The sequence below is a fragment of the Gobius niger genome, assembly GCF_951799975.1.
Source record: "Gobius niger genome assembly, chromosome: 3".
NCBI classification, from domain to species: Eukaryota; Metazoa; Chordata; class Actinopteri; order Gobiiformes; family Gobiidae; genus Gobius; species Gobius niger.
In genome coordinates, this window is record NC_136854.1 from 1,047,473 (window position 1) to 1,066,290 (window position 18,818).

The window sequence follows — 18,818 nt, forward strand, 5'->3', positions numbered from 1 at the left end:
ACACCAGAGCTCCAGGATCATTCAGGCTCACGTTGAGGCGGCGGCTCCAGGAGGGGCAGGAAAAACAAACTTTTCCATTTTCAGGTTTTGTGCTAATTTGGTCTCTTCACATATACATTTTCACCTGGTAACAAACAAATCCCTAATCTTCACATTAACAGTTTAATTATTCACTGATTCAATGTTTCTGTGCAGATATTTTTAAATCATTTATTCATGCCTGATTTATTGAGCTTTGACTTAAAAAAAACAAGGCAAAATTTAAATTTCTATATATTTTACCACTTATTAAAAGCTTATTCAAAAACTAAAAGAGATCTAAAAAGAGCAAGTAAAGTTTCCCTTTATACCTGCGATGTCTCGCTTTAAAGCTGAAACTTAAAATCATCAATCTTTTTTTTATGTTAATGTTTCCCATCATAATATTAGCAAAACTTTTTCATATAATTATCATAATGAGCTTTATTCTTTGTCCATAATTTCTTTCTGCAGATTAGAATTTACAAACAAATGTATGAAGTGTAGCAGAATGTTCCATTAATTGATTAACCCCTGCCTTAACTGAGCACATTTTCTCCAGTTCAGCTTTACCCAAATCTAAAAGCTTCTTGACTGGAGCTGACAGCCTATAGGTTAGAGTAACGCCTCATTTGAAAGATAAGACCAACAAAACGGATCTAAACGGATGTTTTTCCTTGTGTTGTTGCCGTGTTGTCGTCACTTTTTCACATCTTATTATTGCCACTTTTTTGTCTTTGTTTTTTCTCATTTTCGTCACTATTTTGACTCTTTTTCCAAGAAGCTTTTAGATTTGGGTAAAGCCGCACTGGGCAGTGACTGAATGGCATCACCTGCTGCTTTTATCCTGACTAATACCTGCTGAATGTGTTTGGAAAACACCTGAATGACTCCGGGATGATGTCACCTGTTTACCTGAAGCCCCGCCCCCGGTGTGCGCGCTCCTCTCTGATTGGCCGAGCCCCAGAGTCAGTTCCAGTAAGGAAACGTTTGAAAGTATGAGAGGAATCTGGCTCCAGCCACGCAACGAGTAAAACGTCCAAATGTGACATAAATACAGGACAAAAATACACAAAAATACACAAAATACACACATATGTAACAGCTTTAGTCTCATGAAGTACTTTCACCTTTGTTTTAGTCTCAGTTTAGGCAAAGAAAGATTATGAAATACTTTAGTCAATGTAATGAACCCTGTAATCTACGAGTTTAAACAGCACGGAGAGTTCAGCACAGGAAAGAAAACACTTTTTACTCACCTGTGTCTCCTGAAGTAGTTGCAGTTATAGTAATAGTAATAGTAGCAGTAGTTGTAGTTGTAATATGTGAGATACTCCGCTCCGTACTCCACTTTTTGATACTTTACTTACAGAGGGCATGGATTGCAGTCGCACCGGTAAGGCCAGGGCCACCTCAGGCAAGGCCACGCCCACTCCATGTAAGGCCACGCCCACCCCAGGTAAGGCCACACCCACCCCAGGTAAGGCCACGCCCACTCCCAATACGGCCACTCACACTCCAGGCAAGGCCACGCCCACTCATAATAAACCAACACCCACTCCAGGTAAGACCACGCCCACTCCAGGTAAGGCCACGCCCACTCCAGGTAAGGCCACGCCCACCCCAGGTAAGGCCACACCCACCCCAGGTAAGGCCACGCCCACTCCCAATACGGCCACTCACACTCCAGGCAAGGCCACGCCCACTCATAATAAACCAACACCCACTCCAGGTAAGACCACGCCCACTCCAGGCAAGACCACGCCCACTCCAGGTAAGGCCACGCCCACTCCAGGTAAGGCCACGCCCACCTCAGCCAAGCATTTGACCTGATTCTTAACAGGATGAACTTGATTCTTTTAAACCTCTTAACCTCCACCTGAACCGAGCACATTTTTTCAAGTTTGGCTTTACCCAAATCTAAAACCTTATAGAAAAAAACTCAAAATAGACAAAAGAGCTACAAAAACAATCTTCTTTCGCCCTTTTAATCTTACAGCCGTGCACTTTAAACCTGAGCCGTTTATTATTTTGTGGACGTTTGTTTCGGGGTCAGACTTCGCTCCTTCGCCTCCTCATACTTTAGGGATAAATGAGAAGTTCATTTCCATCACAGCTCAAACAGAATCATCAGTCACGGCTCTGGAGACTTTTATTTTTGCATTTGAAGACTTTACTGTCCCAGAGGGAGATCTGTCCTTAGCGTTTAATCAGAGTCTGATCAGCCACAGAGACACAGAGTCCAACGTCTGAAATACAGGTTCAAACCAGGTCTCGTGACTCTGTGGTAAAGTCTTTAGCTTGGTCCGAGACAAACCCGGACCAGGACCAGGATCAGGATCAGGATCAGGATCAGGATCAGGATCAGGACCAGGATCAGGATCAGGATCAGGATCAGGATCAGGACAACTGGACCAGGATCAGGACCACTGGACCAGGATCAGGACCAGCGGATCAGGATTATTGGACCAGGATCAGGACCAGTGGATCAGGACCAGGATCAGGATCAGGATCAGGATCAGGATCAGGATCAGGATCAAGATCAGGACCAGCGGATCAGGATCAGTAGATCAGGATCAGGACCAGCGGACCAGGACTGTGTCTCCGTCCTCGATGGAGTAGAACTGGAGACTCTTCAGGTCGTTGTCCATCTGGAACTCGGTCCCCTCCATCTGCAACAAACACCAGAGACTGAGCTGTTTCACTGGGGCAGCTGTAGGGGGCGGTGTCGTACCTTTGGGCAGCTGTAGGGGGACTGTAGTACCTTTGGGCAGCTGTAGGGGGACTGTAGTACCTTTGGGCAGCTGTAGGGGGACTGTAGTACCTCGGGGCAGCTGTAGGGGGACTGTAGTACCTTTGGGCAGCTGTAGGGGGACTGTAGTACCTCGGGGCAGCTGTAGGGGGACTGTAGTACCTCGGGGCAGCTGTAGGGGGAGGTGTAGTACCTTGGGGCAGCTGTAGGGGGAGGTGTAGTACCTCGGGGCAGCTGTAGGGGGAGGTGTAGTACCTTGGGGCAGCTGTAGGGGGACTGTAGTACCTCGGGGCAGCTGTAGGGGGACTGTAGTACCTCGGGGCAGCTGTAGGGGGAGGTGTAGTACCTTGGGGCAGCTGTAGGGGGACTGTAGTACCTTTGGGCAGCTGTAGGGGGACTGTAGTACCTTGGGGCAGCTGTAGGGGGACTGTAGTACCTTTGGGCAGCTGTAGGGGGACTGTAGTACCTCGGGGCAGCTGTAGGGGGCGGTGTAGTACCTTGGGGGAGCTGTAGGGGGAGGTGTAGTACCTTGGGGCAGCTGTAGGGGGAGGTGTCGTACCTTGGGGGAGTTGTAGGGGGCGGTGTCGTACCTTGGGGCAGCTGTAGGGGGCGGTGTAGTACCTTGGGGGAGTTGTAGGGGGCGGTGTCGTACCTTGGGGCAGCTGTAGGGGGAGGTGTAGTACCTTGGGGCAGCTGTAGGGGGCGGTGTCGTACCTTGGGGGAGTTGTAGGGGGCGGTGTAGTACCTTGGGGGAGTTGTAGGGGGACTGTAGTACCTTGGGGGAGCTGTAGGGGGAGGTGTAGTACCTTGGGGCAGCTGTAGGGGGACTGTAGTACCTTGGGGGAGCTGTAGGGGGCGGTGTTGTACCTTGGGGCAGCTGTAGGGGGAGGTGTCGTACCTTGGGGGAGCTGTAGGGGGCGGTGTTGTACCTTTGGGGAGCTGTAGGGGGAGGTGTCGTACCTTGGGGCAGCTGTAGGGGGAGGTGTAGTACCTTTGGGGAGCTGTAGGGGGAGGTGTCGTACCTTGGGGCAGCTGTAGGGGGACTGTAGTACCTTGGGGCAGCTGTAGGGGGAGGTGTAGTACCTTGGGGCAGCTGTAGGGGGAGGTGTAGTACCTTTGGGGAGCTGTAGGGGGAGGTGTCGTACCTTGGGGCAGCTGTAGGGGGAGGTGTAGTACCTTTGGGGAGCTGTAGGGGGAGGTGTCGTACCTTGGGGCAGCTGTAGGGGGACTGTAGTACCTTGGGGCAGCTGTAGGGGGAGGTGTAGTACCTTGGGGCAGCTGTAGGGGGCGGTGTCGTACCTTGGGGGAGGTGTAGGGGGCGGTGTCGTACCTTGGGGGAGCTGTAGGGGGCGGTGTCGTACCTTGGGGGAGCTGTAGGGGGCGGTGTCGTACCTTGGGGGAGGTGTAGGGGGAGGTGTAGTACCTTGGGGCAGCTGTAGGGGGCGGTGTCGTACCTTGGGGGAGCTGTAGGGGGCGGTGTCGTACCTTGGGGCAGCTGTAGGGGGAGGTGTAGTACCTTGGGGCAGCTGTAGGGGGAGGTGTAGTACCTTGGGGCAGCTGTAGGGGGAGGTGTAGTACCTTTGGGCAGCTGTAGGGGGAGGTGTAGTACCTTGAGGCAGCTGTAGGGGGCGGTGTCGTACCTTGGGGCAGCTGTAGGGGGAGGTGTAGTACCTTTGGGCAGCTGTAGGGGGACTGTAGTACCTTTGGGCAGCTGTAGGGGGACTGTAGTACCTCGGGGCAGCTGTAGGGGGCGGTTTCGTACCTTGGGGCAGCTGTAGGGGGAGGTGTCGTACCTTGGGGGAGCTGTAGGGGGAGGTGTCGTACCTCGGGGCAGCTGTAGGGGGAGGTGTCGTACCTCGGGGCAGCTGTAGGGGGCGGTGTCGTACCTTGGGGCAGCTGTAGGGGGCGGTGTCGTACCTTGGGGGAGCTGTAGGGGGACTGTAGTACCTCGGGGCAGCTGTAGGGGGCGGAGTCGTACCTTGGGGGAGCTGTAGGGGGACTGTAGTACCTTGGGGGAGCTGTAGGGGGCGGTGTCGTACCTTGGGGCAGCTGTAGGGGGCGGTGTCGTACCTTGGGGCAGCTGTAGGGGGCGGTGTCGTACCTTGGGGGAGCTGTAGGGGGCGGTGTCGTACCTTGGGGGAGCTGTAGGGGGCGGTGTCGTACCTTGGGGGAGGTGTAGGGGGCGGTGTCGTACCTTGGGGCAGCTGTAGGGGGAGGTGTACTACCTTGGGGCAGCTGTAGGGGGCGGTGTCGTACCTTGGGGCAGCTGTAGGGGGACTGTAGTACCTTATGGCAGCTGTAGGGGGAGGTGTCGTACCTTGGGGCAGCTGTAGGGGGCGGTGTCGTACCTTGGGGGAGCTGTAGGGGGAGGTGTAGTACCTTATGGCAGCTGTAGGGGGGGTGCAGTACCTTGGGGCAGCTGTAGGGGGAGGTGTAGTACCTTGGGGCAGCTGTAGGGGGCGGTGTCGTACCTTGGGGCAGCTGTAGGGGGAGGTGTAGTACCTTATGGCAGCTGTAGGGGGCGGTGTCGTACCTTGGGGGAGGTGTAGGGGGAGGTGTCGTACCTTGGGGCAGCTGTAGGGGGAGGTGTAGTACCTTATGGCAGCTGTAGGGGGCGGTGTCGTACCTTGGGGCAGCTGTAGGGGGCGGTGTCGTACCTTGGGGGAGCTGTAGGGGGCGGTGTCGTACCTTGGGGCAGCTGTAGGGGGAGGTGTAGTACCTTATGGCAGCTGTAGGGGGCGGTGTCGTACCTTGGGGCAGCTGTAGGGGGCGGTGTCGTACCTTGGGGGAGCTGTAGGGGGCGGTGTCGTACCTTGGGGCAGCTGTAGGGGGCGGTGTCGTACCTTGGGGGAGGTGTAGCTCAGGCTCAGCTCCGCCGTGGGGATCTTCAGCAGTCGGTGTAACAGCCCTTTGACTTTCTGCAGCTCCATCGACGCTACAAACAAAACATGAACATTAGGAACTCATGAGTCACCTTATGAACATACTGCGATATTAAAGCGTCTGGAAACACGTGCGACGGGACGGAGCTGTACCTGGGAGCTTCTTCTCGATTCGTTTGCGCTCGGCGTCGTCTGGAAACAGGAAGTGGATTTCTGAAACAGGAAACACTTTGTTTTTACTCTGACAGGGTTAAAGCGTTAAAGGTAAATGTGCGGCTCTGACTGAGGAGCTGGTTCTTCAGAGCAAACGGCTCAGGTTTCTTCAGCTCTCCGTCCTCGGGGGCGCCGTACTCTGCAACACAGGACAGGTCATGAAGCCACAGCCGCCCAGGGGCAGGCTGACAGAGGCTGACAGAGGTGGACTCACTCTGGATCAGCGCCTGGTATCGGGGGTGGTCTGTGATGAAGTCAGGGCTGGGCTGGCTCCGCCCCCCGGCCTGCAGCCACGCCTCCCCGAACAGTTTAATGTAGTCGAGCTCCGCCCCCCTGCGGTCGTCCGCCCTCACCTGTACACAGATGTTAGACAGATGTTAGAGACAAACCAGGGCTGCTTCGCCTCGGTCCGATGTGGGCGTGGTATTGGTCTTATGTGGGCGTGGCCTTGGTCTGATGTGGGCGTGGCCTTGGTCTGATGTGGCCTTGGTCTGATGTGGCCTTGGTCTGATGTGGCCTTGGTCTGATGTGGCCTTGGTCTGATGTGGCCTTGGTCTGATGTGGCCTTGGTCTGATGTGGCCTTGGTCTGATGTGGGCGTGGCCTTGGTCTGATGTGGCCTTGGTCTGATGTGGCCTTGGTCTGATGTGGGCGTGGCCTCGGTCTGATGTGGGCGTGGCCTTGGTCTGATGTGGCCTTGGTCTGATGTGGGCGTGGCCTCGGTCTGGTGTGGGCGTGACCTCGGTCTGATGTGGGCGTGGCCTTGGTCTGATGTGGCCTTGGTCTGATGTGGGCGTGGTATTGGTCTTATGTGGGCGTGGCCTTGGTCTGGTGTGGGCGTGACCTCGGTCTGATGTGGGCGTGGCCTTGGTCTGATGTGGGCGTGGCCTTGGTCTGATGTGGCCTTGGTCTGATGTGGGCGTGGCCTCGGTCTGATGTGGGTGTGGCCTTGGTCTGATGTGGGTTTGGCCTCGGTCTGATGTGGGCGTGGCCTTGGTCTGATGTGGGCGTGGCCTCGGTCTGATGTGGGCGTCACCATGGTCTGATGTGGGCGTGACCTCGGTCTGATGTGGGCGTGGCCTCGGTCTGATGTGGGCGTGGCCTTGGTCTGATGTGGGCGTGACCTCGGTCTGATGTGGGCGTCACCATGGTCTGATGTGGGCGTGACCTCGGTCTGATGTGGGCGTGGCCTTGGTCTGATGTGGGTGTGGCCTTGGTCTGATGTGGGCGTGACCTTGGTCTGATGTGGGCGTGGCCTTGGTCTGATGTGGGCGTGACCTTGGTCTGATGTGGGTGTGGCCTTGGTCTGATGTGGGCGTGGCCTTGGTCTGATGTGGGCGTGACCATGGTCTGATGTGGGCGTGGCCTTGGTCTGATGTGGGTGTGGCCTTGGTCTGATGTGGGCGTGGCTCTTTTTGAACCAAAGCCTTGATGGTTGTGTTTACCTTTGTGCCGTTGAGCAGGGACACTCGGGGCAGGTTGATGGTTGTGTTTACCTTTGTGCCGTTGAGCAGGGACACTCGGGGCGGGGTTACCTTTGTGCCGTTGAGCAGGGACACTCGGGGCAGGTTGATGGTTGTGTTTACCTTTGTGCCGTTGAGCAGGGACACTCGGGGCAGTTTTACCTTTGTGCCGTTGAGCAGGGACACTCGGGGCAGGTTGATGGTTGTGTTTACCTTTGTGCCGTTGAGCAGGGACACTCGGGGCAGTTTTACCTTTGTGCCGTTGAGCAGGGACACTCGGGGCAGGTTGATGGTTGTGTTTACCTTTGTGCCGTTGAGCAGGGACACTCGGGGCAGTTTGGCGATGAGGATCTGGGTGCAGGTTTTGTGGTTTCCGTCGCTCGTCTTCAGAGGATTCGCTCGACACGAAAACTGCTCCAGAGAACGAAGCTTCGTCAACTCGTTCACCACCGACCACTGAGGGAGAAACTACTTTACTACAGATACTTTTACTACAGATACTTTTACTACAGATACAGGAGGAGACTTCACGGGGGACAGTGAAGGCCTCACCTCAGAAATACTGTTCTGGTCCAGGTTCAGGTTCTTCAGAGCCGGAAACATCTGAGTGTCTTCTCCTGGAAACAAGGGAGGAGTAAAGAGAGGAGAATGGGAGAGGAGGAGGAGGAGGAGAAGAGGAGGAGGAGGAGAAGAGGAGGAGAAGAGGAGGAGGAGGAGAAGAGGAGGAGAAGAAGAGGAGGAGGAGAAGAGGAGGAGAAGAAGAGGAGGAGGAGAAGAAGAGGAGGAGAAGAATAGGAGGAGGAGAAGAGGAGGAGGAGAAGAGGAGGAGGAGAAGAGGAGGAGGAGAAGAGGAGAAGAAGAGGAGGAAGAGGGGTAAAGAGACAAGAGGAGAAGAGGAGGAGAAGACGTAGAGGAGGAGGAGAAGAAGAGGAGGAGAAGAGGAGGAGGAGAAGAAGAGGAGAAGAAGAAGAGGAGAGAAGAAAAGGAGAGGAGAAGAGGAGAAGAAGAAGAGGAGGAGGAGAAGAGGAGGAGGAGAAGAGGAGAAGAAGAGGAGGAGCAGAAGAAGAGGAGGACGAGATGAGGAGAAGAAGAAGAGGAGGAGAAGAGGAGGAGGAGGAGAGGAGAAGAAGAGGAGGATGAGGAGAGGAGGAGAAGAGGAGGAGAAGAGGAGGAGAAGAGGAGGAGAAGAAGAAGAAGAAGAGGAGGAGCAGAAGAAGAGGAGGAGTAGAAGAAGAAGAAGAGGAGGAGGAGAAGAAGAGGAGGAGCAGAAGAAGAGGAGGAGGAGAAAAGGGGAAGAAGAGGAGGAGGAGAAGAAGAGAAGGAGAAGAGGAGGAGAAGAAGAAGAAGAGGAGAAGAAGAAGAAGAAGAGGAGGAGCAGAAGAAGAGGAGGAGGAGAAGAAGAGAAGGAGAAGAGGAGGAGGAGGAGGAGAGGAGAAGAAGAAGAGGAGGAGCAGAAGAAGATGAGGAGGAGAAGAGGAGAAGAAGAAGAGGAGGAGGAGAAGAAGAGGAGGAGGAGAAGAAGAGGAGGAGCAGAAGAAGAGGAGGAGGAGAAGAGGAGAAGAAGAAGAGGAGGAGGAGAAGAAGAGAAGGAGAAGAGGAGGAGAAGAAGAAGAAGAGGAGCAGAAGAAGAGGAGGAGGAGAAGAGGAGCAGAAGAAGAGAAGGAGGAGAAGAGGAGGAGAGAAGAAGAGGAGAAGAAGAAGAAGAGGAGGAGCAGAAGAAGAGGAGGAGGAGAAGGAGAAGAGGAGGAGAAGAAGAAGAAGAGGAGAAGAAGAAGAGGAGGAGCAGAAGAAGAGGAGGAGGAGAAGAAGAAGAGGAGGAGAAGAAGAAGAAGAGGAGAAGAAGAAGAGGAGGAGCAGAAGAAGAGGAGGAGGAGAAGAAGAAGAAGAGGAGGAGAAGAAGAGGAGTAGAAGAAGAGGAGGAGCAGAAGAAGAAGAGGAGAAGGAGAAGAGGAGGAGAAGAAGAGGAGGAGCAGAAGAAGAGGAGGAGCAGAAGAGGAGAAAAGGTGAAGAGGAACCTGAGTCTGTACCTGGTCCCGAGTCTGGGAAGTGGATCATGGAGAGTCCGGTCTGGGCCAGGTTCAGCTGCTCCAGCCTGAAACACAGACACGCTCAGACCTGCAGCTAACGCCTTTAAGTAAGGATTAAACAACGAGGAGCCACATTAGACGGTTATAATGCACGACGCGGAGTCAAGAACACCACGACGCGCAGCGGAGTCTAACGCGGCTCCTCGTTGTTTAATCCGCTTATACCAGGGTCCCACAAACCTAACATTTATAATAAATGTGTTTTTCATTGACTAAAGTCACTAAATCTGCCAGACTACGGGACTATTTTGTGTGGGTTATTAGCCGGTCACTGAAGGCTGGTCTCAGAGCGAGTCATTCTCCGCAGCTATTACGAGGATCTCAGTCAGGCTCAACGACACAACATCAGCACAGAATCACAACACAACAGGACTAACCCGGAAACACTTTTCCCTGGAAGGAAACACCGATATGCGCCACTCGTGGGCAGGAGTTATTTACCTTTTACAAGGTTTAACCTGAAGCTAAAGCTAGCTAGCTCAACCAGCTCAACTGTTTATGGAAACAGCTGCGGTGGAGTCGCTCACACCTGGGCCCCCCCAACTGAAACTTTTATGTTTGACTTTACTAATCCAGACAAATATGCTTCAATGCAGGATCATTTTATGTACGCCTGAAAATGATGAATAGCCTTAACCGTTTCCAATAGAAATGTAAAGCTCATATGTTATTAACAGTAGCTAACCTAGCTGCTCACTCTCCTCTACAAACATTTAGCAAACACTAAATCCATCTCATACGTTCCTGTCAGTCACTAATTACGTGTTTATCTGATTCAGCTGTGTCAGGCGTTGCTATGGCGACGCCACAGCGGAGTGACATCCCAGTGATTTAACTACCGGACTACGTGTGCGGTTACACCAAAATAATGCACCAGCCAATCAGAGTCCAGTATTCACCCAGACCATGGTATAACCTGCTTTAACCCGCACAGACCTGGGCAGAGACGCCAGAGCCAGCAGCGACTCCTGCTCCAGAGGGTTCCTCGCCAGAGTCAAGGACTTCAGGGTCTGCAGGAGGACCGGACCCGGACTGAAGACCCAGTGAGGAGAGAAGATCACATCATGTTCGTTATTAGTCTTAAATGTCTGCAGGTTAAAACCCCTTAACTCCCACCTGAACCGAGCACATTTTCTCCAGTTTGGCTTTACCCCAATCCAAAAGCTTCTGGAAAAAAGCAGTGAAAATAGCAACAAAACTGAGACGAAAACAATGATGGAAATGTGACAAAAAAGTGAGAAAAACATGACAAAAAAAGAGACGAAAAATTTATGAAAAAGTGGCAAAAATGTCACAAAAATGTCACAAGAAATGGACAAAAATATGACAAAAAAAGACCAAAATGTAGCAAAAAAAAGACAAAAATCTGATAAAAAAATTGATGAAAACATGAAAAAATGTGACAAAAAAATTACAAAAATGTGATAAATATTTGACAAAAAAATGACGAAAATGTTACTAAAAATTACAAATATGACAGAAATGTGATAAAAATGTGACAAAAATGTGACAAAAACATGACCAAAATGTTGCAAAAAAATGACAAAAATCGGATAAAAAATGTGACAAAAAAATCACAAAGTGTGACAAAAAAATGACAAAAATGTGATAAATATTTGACAAAAAATGACAAAAAAGTTACATAAATGAGTTGAATCCCCAACACAAAAATGATGGAAAACAAATCTGACGACGTGAGGAAAAAGATGCTCTCGGTTCAGGCGGGAGTTAAGAGGTTAAACCAGGACTGACCTGGTGATGGCGCTGATGTGGTTTCCCTCCAGACTCAGGTCTTCCAGCTGTGGCCACATGGGGGCGCAGTGCAGCACCTGAACCACAGCACAGACTGAACACGAGTTTCCCCCGGGGGTCAGGGGTCAGAGCGGTGCTTACCTGTGACCAGGAGAGGGCGCACTCCATCAGGGCCAGCGCGGTGAGGCGGGAGAAGGAGGCGGAGAGCGAGGCGGGGTCAGGGGGCGGAGCCAGGCGGTTAAAACTGCAACAGAGGGAATAAGTGAAGAGCTTCAGTCGCTTCAGCCGCTTCAGCCGCTTCAGCCGGGCGCGCTCTGTGTCTTACCTGAGCTGCAGTCCCTCCAGCGCCACCATCTGGTCAGTGATCGCCGCGACGTCCACCCAGCGGCCAATCAGAGTGCGGCTCAGGTCCAGCCACCGCACATGTGACACGGTTAAGGACCAATCAGAAGCAGACGATGGATAAGAGCAGGAGCTACGACACTGATCACCTGCACAGGGTCGTTGTGTCCTTGGGCAAGACACGTCACCCTCCTCGCCTCCAGTGTTGATGCTGGTGTATGAATGATTGAAAGGGTGAGTGGTTCATTATAATGCAGGTAGGAAGGCGCTGTGTATAAATGTGAGAGGCTGTAATTGTTTCCTTTCAAAATAAAACAGCTCCCGATCGTCCAGTGCCAGTGAATGAGACTGGACAACTCCCTGTGTTTCATTTTTTTTATTTTTTTCAATTCTTAAAAAAAAAACAATTCAAATCATTTTTTTTTGTTTTTATTTTGCTATTTTTTTCCAATATTTTCTTATTTTTTTTCTTCAAAAGTTTTCATTTCCCCAATTATTCTTGGTTTTTTTTTTCAAATTTTTTTTTTTTTCAATTCTTTATTTCCCCCCCCAATTTTTTTATCCAATTAATTGTTTTTTGTTTTGTTTGTTTTTTTTTACAAATTTGTCATTTCCCTCAATTTTTCCTTATTTTTTTCATATTTTTTCCTTTTTTTTTATTTTGCTATTTTTTTCCAATATTTTCTTATTTTTTCTTCAAAGGTTTTCATTTCCCCAATTATTCATTTTTTTCCCAATTAATTGTTGTTGTTTTTTTTTTTTTTTTTTTTTTTTTACAAATTTGTCATTTCCCTCAATTTTTCCTTTTTTTTTTAAAATTTTTCATATTTTTTCATTTTCCCCCAGTTTTTCTTTTTTTTTTCAGTTCTTCATTTTTCGATTTTTTTTTCAATTTTTTCATTTTTTTCATTTTGCTATATTTTTCCAATATTTTCTCTTCTTGTTTTTCAAAAGTTCTCATTTCCCCAATGCTTCACTTTTTTTCAGTTCTTTATTTTTCCCCCCAATTTTTTTATCCAATTAATTGCAGTTGTTTTTTTTGTTTTTTTTTAGTTGTCATTTCCCCCCAATTTTTCCTTTTTTTTGTGCTATTTTTTTTCCAATATTTTCTTATTTTTTCTTCAAAAGTTTTCATTTCCCCAATTATTCATTTTTTCCCCCCAATTATTTATTTATTATTTTTTTATTTTTTATACAAGGTTGTCATTTCCCCACATTTTTTTTTTTGTTTTTCATATTTTTTTTTAATTCTTCATTTTTCCCCCCAATTGTTTTTTTCTCCATTTTTCAACAAAACATATATTTTTTTTCCAATTAATATTGTGTTTGTTTTTGGGGTCGGATATTGCAATTGCTAATTAGCAGCTTTGCTAAAACACTAAAAGCCCTGGATCTGGTCTGTCCAGTGCGATAGTTACGTCTGCTCTGGACGACACCTGAGATTCTCTACAAGTGTCCAGATGTTTCTCCGGTTCATGCAGATGTTTCTCCGGTTCGTGCAGATGTTTCTGACCTCAGTGAAAGGATATTGGGCGTGGTTTCCCTGATCTCGCCCTCGGCTCCGGCGCTGCAGACGTCACTGCGGTTCAGGATGATGGAGGGAAGACTCTCGAAGCTGAAACACACGCAGGGAGTTACATACATGTAGAGGCATCAGTGTAGGTGATTACACACATGTAGAGGCATCAGTGTAGGTGATTACACACATGTAGAGGCATCAGTGTAGGTGATTACACACATGTAGAGGCATCAGTGTGGATACAGAGGTTTACCTGCGCTCCCTGACTCTGTCCCACTGCAGTTTCTTGGAGGAGATGTTGATGTCTTCACTCAGCACCTCGTCTGTATCGATGTGGTAAAGCTGCTCCACGGCCGTCAGGAAGTCCAGCCCGAACGACACTTTAGACGGACGCACGAAGGAGCCGGAGCCGGGAGAGCTGCAGGAGAGGAACTACAACAGTAACTACAACAGGAGAGGAACTACAACTGTAACTACAACTGTAACTACAACAGGAGAAGAACTACAACAGTAACTACAACAGGAGAGGAACTACAACTGTAACTACAACAGGAGAGGAACTACAACTGTAACTACAACAGGAGAGGAACTACAACTGTAACTACAACAGGAGAGGAACTACAACTGTAACTACAACAGGAGAGGAACTACAACTGTAACTACAACAGGAGAGGAACTACAACTGTAACTACAACAGGAGAGGAACTACAACTGTAACTACAACAGGAGAGGAACTACAACTGTAACTACAACAGGAGAGGAACTACAACTGTAACTACAACAGGAGAGGAACTACAACAGTAACTACAACAGGAGAGGAACTACAACTGTAACTACAACAGGAGAGGAACTACAACAGTAACTACAACAGGAGAGAGAGGAACTACAACTGTAACTACAACAGGACTGGATTCTTAAAGGAATAGGCCACCGTTTTTACATACTGAGATATGTTCTTACCTAACCTTAGTCGAGTTAATATATCCCCGTCTGGTCTTTGTCCGTGCGCTCTGTCAGGCAAACGCAGCCTCTCCCACATGTCACATAGCTCCGAAAAAGCTCACGATAGAAGCTACCAAGCTCTTCCACGTGTTCCCTATTTAAATAAAGTTACGTGAAGTGTTTTCATGCAAAGTATATTTACACAGAAATGTAGCATGTCGATTTTATAAGCAGATAAAAAGGGGGACTATATTGTGAGGCGTAACGATACGAGAGTTGGCAACGGAGTTCGTGCTTTCATATCACTCCGCGCGTACGTAGTAGCGGACACTCTCTCTGTCCCCGTCACTGAGAGAGAAGTTGGGGGAATTGCTCGTGAAGTTAGCGTGAGTCTGACTTTCAATTTACCCAAAGATTCACCACCATTCCTCCAACTGCGCCTTCAACTAAGCAGCAAGGCTAACTGCTAGCCTTGCTGCTTCTAGCCTAGCCAAACGCTGCAGCGAAACGCGCAAACTTTTGGGAACTATTTGTCGCGGATGTCATTAAATAAACCTTTCGGCCTTCATAAAAGCGTACAAAGTTTATGTTGTGTGTGTTCAGTTGGCAAATGGCCGTATAATAAGCGGGATAATGTATAGAACGCTGGTCATTATCGGGAAAATAAGTACCGACAGGGCGAACCGGACCCCGACGCGAAGCGGAGGGGTCTTGTTTCGCCCCTTACATAAAATCGACATGCTACATTTCTGTGTAAATATACTTCGCATGAAAACACTTCACGTAACTTTATTTAAATAGGGAACACGTGGAAGAGCTTGGTAGCTTCTATCGTGAGCTTTTTTGGAGCTATGTGACATGTGGGAGAGGCTGCGTATGTGTGAGCGCACGGACAAAGACCAGACGGGGATATATTAACTCGGCTAAGGTTAGGTAAGAACATATCTCAGTATGTAAAAACGGTGGCCTATTCCTTTAATAAACACAAGTAGCAGTAGCAGTAGGAACAGCAGTAGTAGCAGTAGTAGCAGTAGTAGCAGCAGTAGCAGCAGTAGCAGTAGCAGTAGCAGTATTAGCAGTAGTAGCAGTAGTAGTAGTAGTAGTATTTTACCTGCAGGTGAAGTACTGCACTCCCTCGTGGACGCCGTCGTGTTTCCCTCGCTCTGTATTGTCCCACTCCACTCCGAGCCAAACTCCTACAAACACATTTAAAGAGGGGGTATTATGCTTTTTTCAGCCACATAGCACCAGTCTATATCACACTACAATGATGACCAAACCTTCTGTTGGTCTGTAAATGCAGTAAATTAGAATAACTGCCTTGTATAAAATTGCTCTTTCAAAATGGCGGTAGCAAATGACTTGAAATAGGCCTCTGTTTCTTTAAGAACCTCTGACCCTTTCCGACACGCCCCCTCCACACGCTGTCTGTGGCATCACAACAACACTGCGCTCGTTGTCTCAACTGTATTGAAACTACGATCGGTGCATTTTAATTTTTATTGTTGGAAAGGAGCTACTGTTTATCACTTTGGGAACAATGGCCACACAGGATATTATTTGGAGACGAACCTTCCACACCGGACGCTTGGAAGGGGCTCTTGCCTGAAAAATAACTGCTGTTTGGAGGCTCTCTCTTTGCATCTGCCCTATGGATCTCTAACTATACCCCCATGGACGACACCAGGATCTGCAGGAGCCCATACGATTCAAAGACGGACATTATCTGTGCAGGTGGACAGTGGTTTTTAGAGGTTACCCGTTAGCTTGTTATAATCGACTACAGCTCATTGTTGATGAAAAGTCTGCAATAAACCACAAATGTGTAAAGCCAGGCTCATTGTGTGATCATCGTAAAGGCTGCATCGAGTAGTTGCTGCTTTATTGACGTTATTTGTGCATAATATGCTGCCTGTTTTCAATGAATGTTGTGAAGGTGAAGGTTGTTAGCTTGTCGTGGCTAATAGTGCCTTAGCTCCGGGAGAAAACCACTCGGCTACGACTCACTGTAAATGAAATGTGAGCAATAAACTACAAAATCAACAAGCCAGGCTCCGTGTGTGATCATCATAAAGGCTGCTTCAAGCAGTTGCCTGTTTTAGTGACGTTTTCAATACATAATATGCTGCTTGTATTCAGTGAATTTTCCCGTTAGCTTGTCGCGGCTAGCTTGTTAGCTCCGGGAGAAAGCCACTCGTCTATGACCCATTGTAGATGAAATGTGAGCAATAAACTTCCAAATCAACAAGCCAGGCTCTGTGTGTGATCATTGTTAAACGGTTCTTTATGTGTGTGGTGGTTTTATTGACTTTATGTGTGCATATTTCTCGTTTTCACGTGATGACTCGAGGTTTAGCTTAGCATTAGCTTTCTCCGGAGGCTCTGTGCATCATCAAGGCCCAGCGCAGAACCAGCCGCTGAAATAAGCGCTCTTGTCACCGGTTTTAATCCTGGGTGTTTCGGTAACAAACACTGATGTGTCTTTGTAAAAGTCTGCTGTAGCTCCGGTTCACAACACATGAAGCTAATCCTCCATGATGACTCTGTTTACATCTTAGGGCTGGACACTGCGGGGAGGGGGTTCTGCTGAGGAGCAGTGGTTGGTTACTCGGCTGGTGACGAAAGGTCGGAGGCGTATCCTGGAGGTCGAGGGCGTTTCCTGAAGGAATCAGGCGTTTTATCCCTAAAATGGCCGCCATCAGAGTTTTTACAGATTACTCGAAAATACGTGAATGTGCTAAGGCAACACTTCAGGCATGTTTTTAATGAGGGAATGACTTAATAACATGATGTAAAGCTTGAAAAAGTCGATTTTGCATAATACCCCCCTTTAAATAAAACAACAATAACTGAACCCGAGAGAGACCAGGACAGTCCAGAGTCAGATGAACTTGCCCTGAGTCAGAGTCAGATGAACTTGCCCTGAGTCCGAGTCAGATGAACTTGCCCTGAGTCCGAGTCAGATGAACTTGCCCTGAGTCAGAGTCAGATGAACTTGCCCTGAGTCAGAGTCAGATGAACTTGCCCTGAGTCCGAGTCAGATGAACTTGCCCTGAGTCAGAGTCAGATGAACTTGCCCTGAGTCAGAGTCAGATGAACTTGCCCTGAGTCAGAGTCAGATGAACTTGCCCTGAGTCAGAGTCAGATGAACTTGCCCTGAGTCAGAGTCAGATGAACTTGCCCTGAGTCAGAGTCAGATGAACTTGCCCCGAGTCAGAGTCAGATGAACTTGCCCTGAGTCAGAGTCAGATGAACTTGCCCTGAGTCAGAGTCAGATGAACTTGCCCTGAGTCAGAGTCAGATGAACTTGCCCCGAGTCAGAGTCAGATGAACTTGCCCTGAGTCCGAGTCAGATGAACTTGCCCTGAGTCAGAGTCAGATGAACTTGCCCTGAGTCAGAGTCAGATGAACTTGCCCTGAGTCAGAGTCAGATGAACTTGCCCTGAGTCTGAGTCAGATGAACTTGCCCTGAGTCTGAGTCAGATGAACTTGCCCTGAGTCAGAGTCAGATGAACTTGCCCTGAGTCAGAGTCAGATGAACTTGCCCTGAGTCAGAGTCAGATGAACTTGCCCTGAGTCTGAGTCAGATGAACTTGCCCTGAGTCAGAGTCAGATGAACTTGCCCTGAGTCCGAGTCAGATGAACCTGCCCTGAGTCGGAGTCAGATGAACTTGCCCTGAGTCGGAGTCAGATGAACTTGCCCTGAGTCAGAGTCAGATGAACTTGCCCTGAGTCAGAGTCAGATGAACTTGCCCTGAGTCAGAGTCAGATGAACTTGCCCTGAGTCAGAGTCAGATGAACTTGCCCTGAGTCAGAGTCAGATGAACTTGCCCTGAGTCAGAGTCAGATGAACTTGCCTGTAGTGGGAGGCACTGGTCCCACGTATCGCACTGTGGCTCTTTCTCCTCCATATGACACTCTCCTCCCCACGGCGTCGTCCGGGAGCAGGACCTCAGAGGCGTCCATGAGCTCAGGCAGAAGAACCTCAGAGGAGCAGCAAGAAGACCTGCTGCAGAGACAGAAACATGAACCTCAGAGAACCTCAGAGAAGCACCAAGAAGACCTGCTGCAGAGACAGAAACATGAACCAGAGAGAACCTCAGAGGAGCAGCAAGAAGACCTGCTAGTATTAGCAATAGTAGTAGTAGTAGTAGTTACAGGTGAAGTACTGCAGTCTCTCTCTGATAGTATTAGTAGTATTAGTAGTACTTACATGTGAAGTACTGCAGTCTTCTCTCTGATAGTAAAAGTAGTAGTAGTAGTAGTAGTAGTAATAGTAGTAGTAGTAGTAATAGTAGTAGCAGTACTTACAGGTGAAGTACTGCAGTCTTCTCTCTGATAGTAAAAGTAGTAGTAGTAGTAGTAGTAGTAATAGTAGTAGTAGTAGTAGTAGTAGTAGTAGCAGTACTTACAGGTGAAGTACTGCAGTCTTCTCTCTGATAGTAAAAGTAGTAGTAGTAGTAGTAGTAGTAGTAGTAGTAGTAGTAGTAATAGTAGTAGCAGTACTTACAGGTGAAGTACTGCAGTCTTCTCTCTGATAGTAAAAGTAGTAGTAGTAGTAGTAGTAGTAGTAGTAGTAGTAGTAGTAGTAGTAGTAGTAGTAGTAGTAGTAGTAGTACTTACAGGTGAAGTACTGCAGTCTTCTCTCTGATAGTAATAGTAGTAGTAGTAGTAGTACTTACATGTGAAGTACTGCAGTCTTCTCTCTGGCCACACCTGTACACGGAGCTAGCTGAGCTAGCTGAGATTAGCACATGACCGCAAACAGCGCGTTTAGGCTGAAATAAAAGCCTGTAACAAACACTGTGGTCTCAGAGACACTCGGGGATGGTGGGACTGACTGCAGGCG

The 18,818-nt window shown here is 48.9% G+C and overlaps 1 protein-coding gene across 1 annotated transcript; it reads right to left on the minus strand.

The window, feature by feature from the left end:
* Positions 1 to 2,533: 2,533 nt before the first annotated feature.
* Positions 2,534 to 18,203, minus strand: tbce (tubulin folding cofactor E). Its single transcript, XM_079554129.1, has 18 exons — positions 18,183 to 18,203; positions 17,827 to 17,978; positions 15,081 to 15,165; positions 13,281 to 13,445; positions 13,036 to 13,123; positions 11,492 to 11,589; positions 11,308 to 11,410; positions 11,167 to 11,243; positions 10,351 to 10,446; positions 9,355 to 9,419; positions 7,880 to 7,944; positions 7,580 to 7,783; positions 7,310 to 7,540; positions 6,080 to 6,218; positions 5,936 to 6,004; positions 5,806 to 5,865; positions 5,614 to 5,705; positions 2,534 to 2,690 (listed from the first exon to the last, which is right to left on the minus strand). The coding sequence occupies exons 2-18, from the start codon at positions 17,933 to 17,935 to the stop codon at positions 2,595 to 2,597; spliced, it is 1,842 nt and encodes a 613-aa protein (XP_079410255.1). The 5' UTR covers positions 17,936 to 17,978; positions 18,183 to 18,203; the 3' UTR covers positions 2,534 to 2,594.
* Between the last annotated feature and the right edge of the window lie 615 nt (positions 18,204 to 18,818).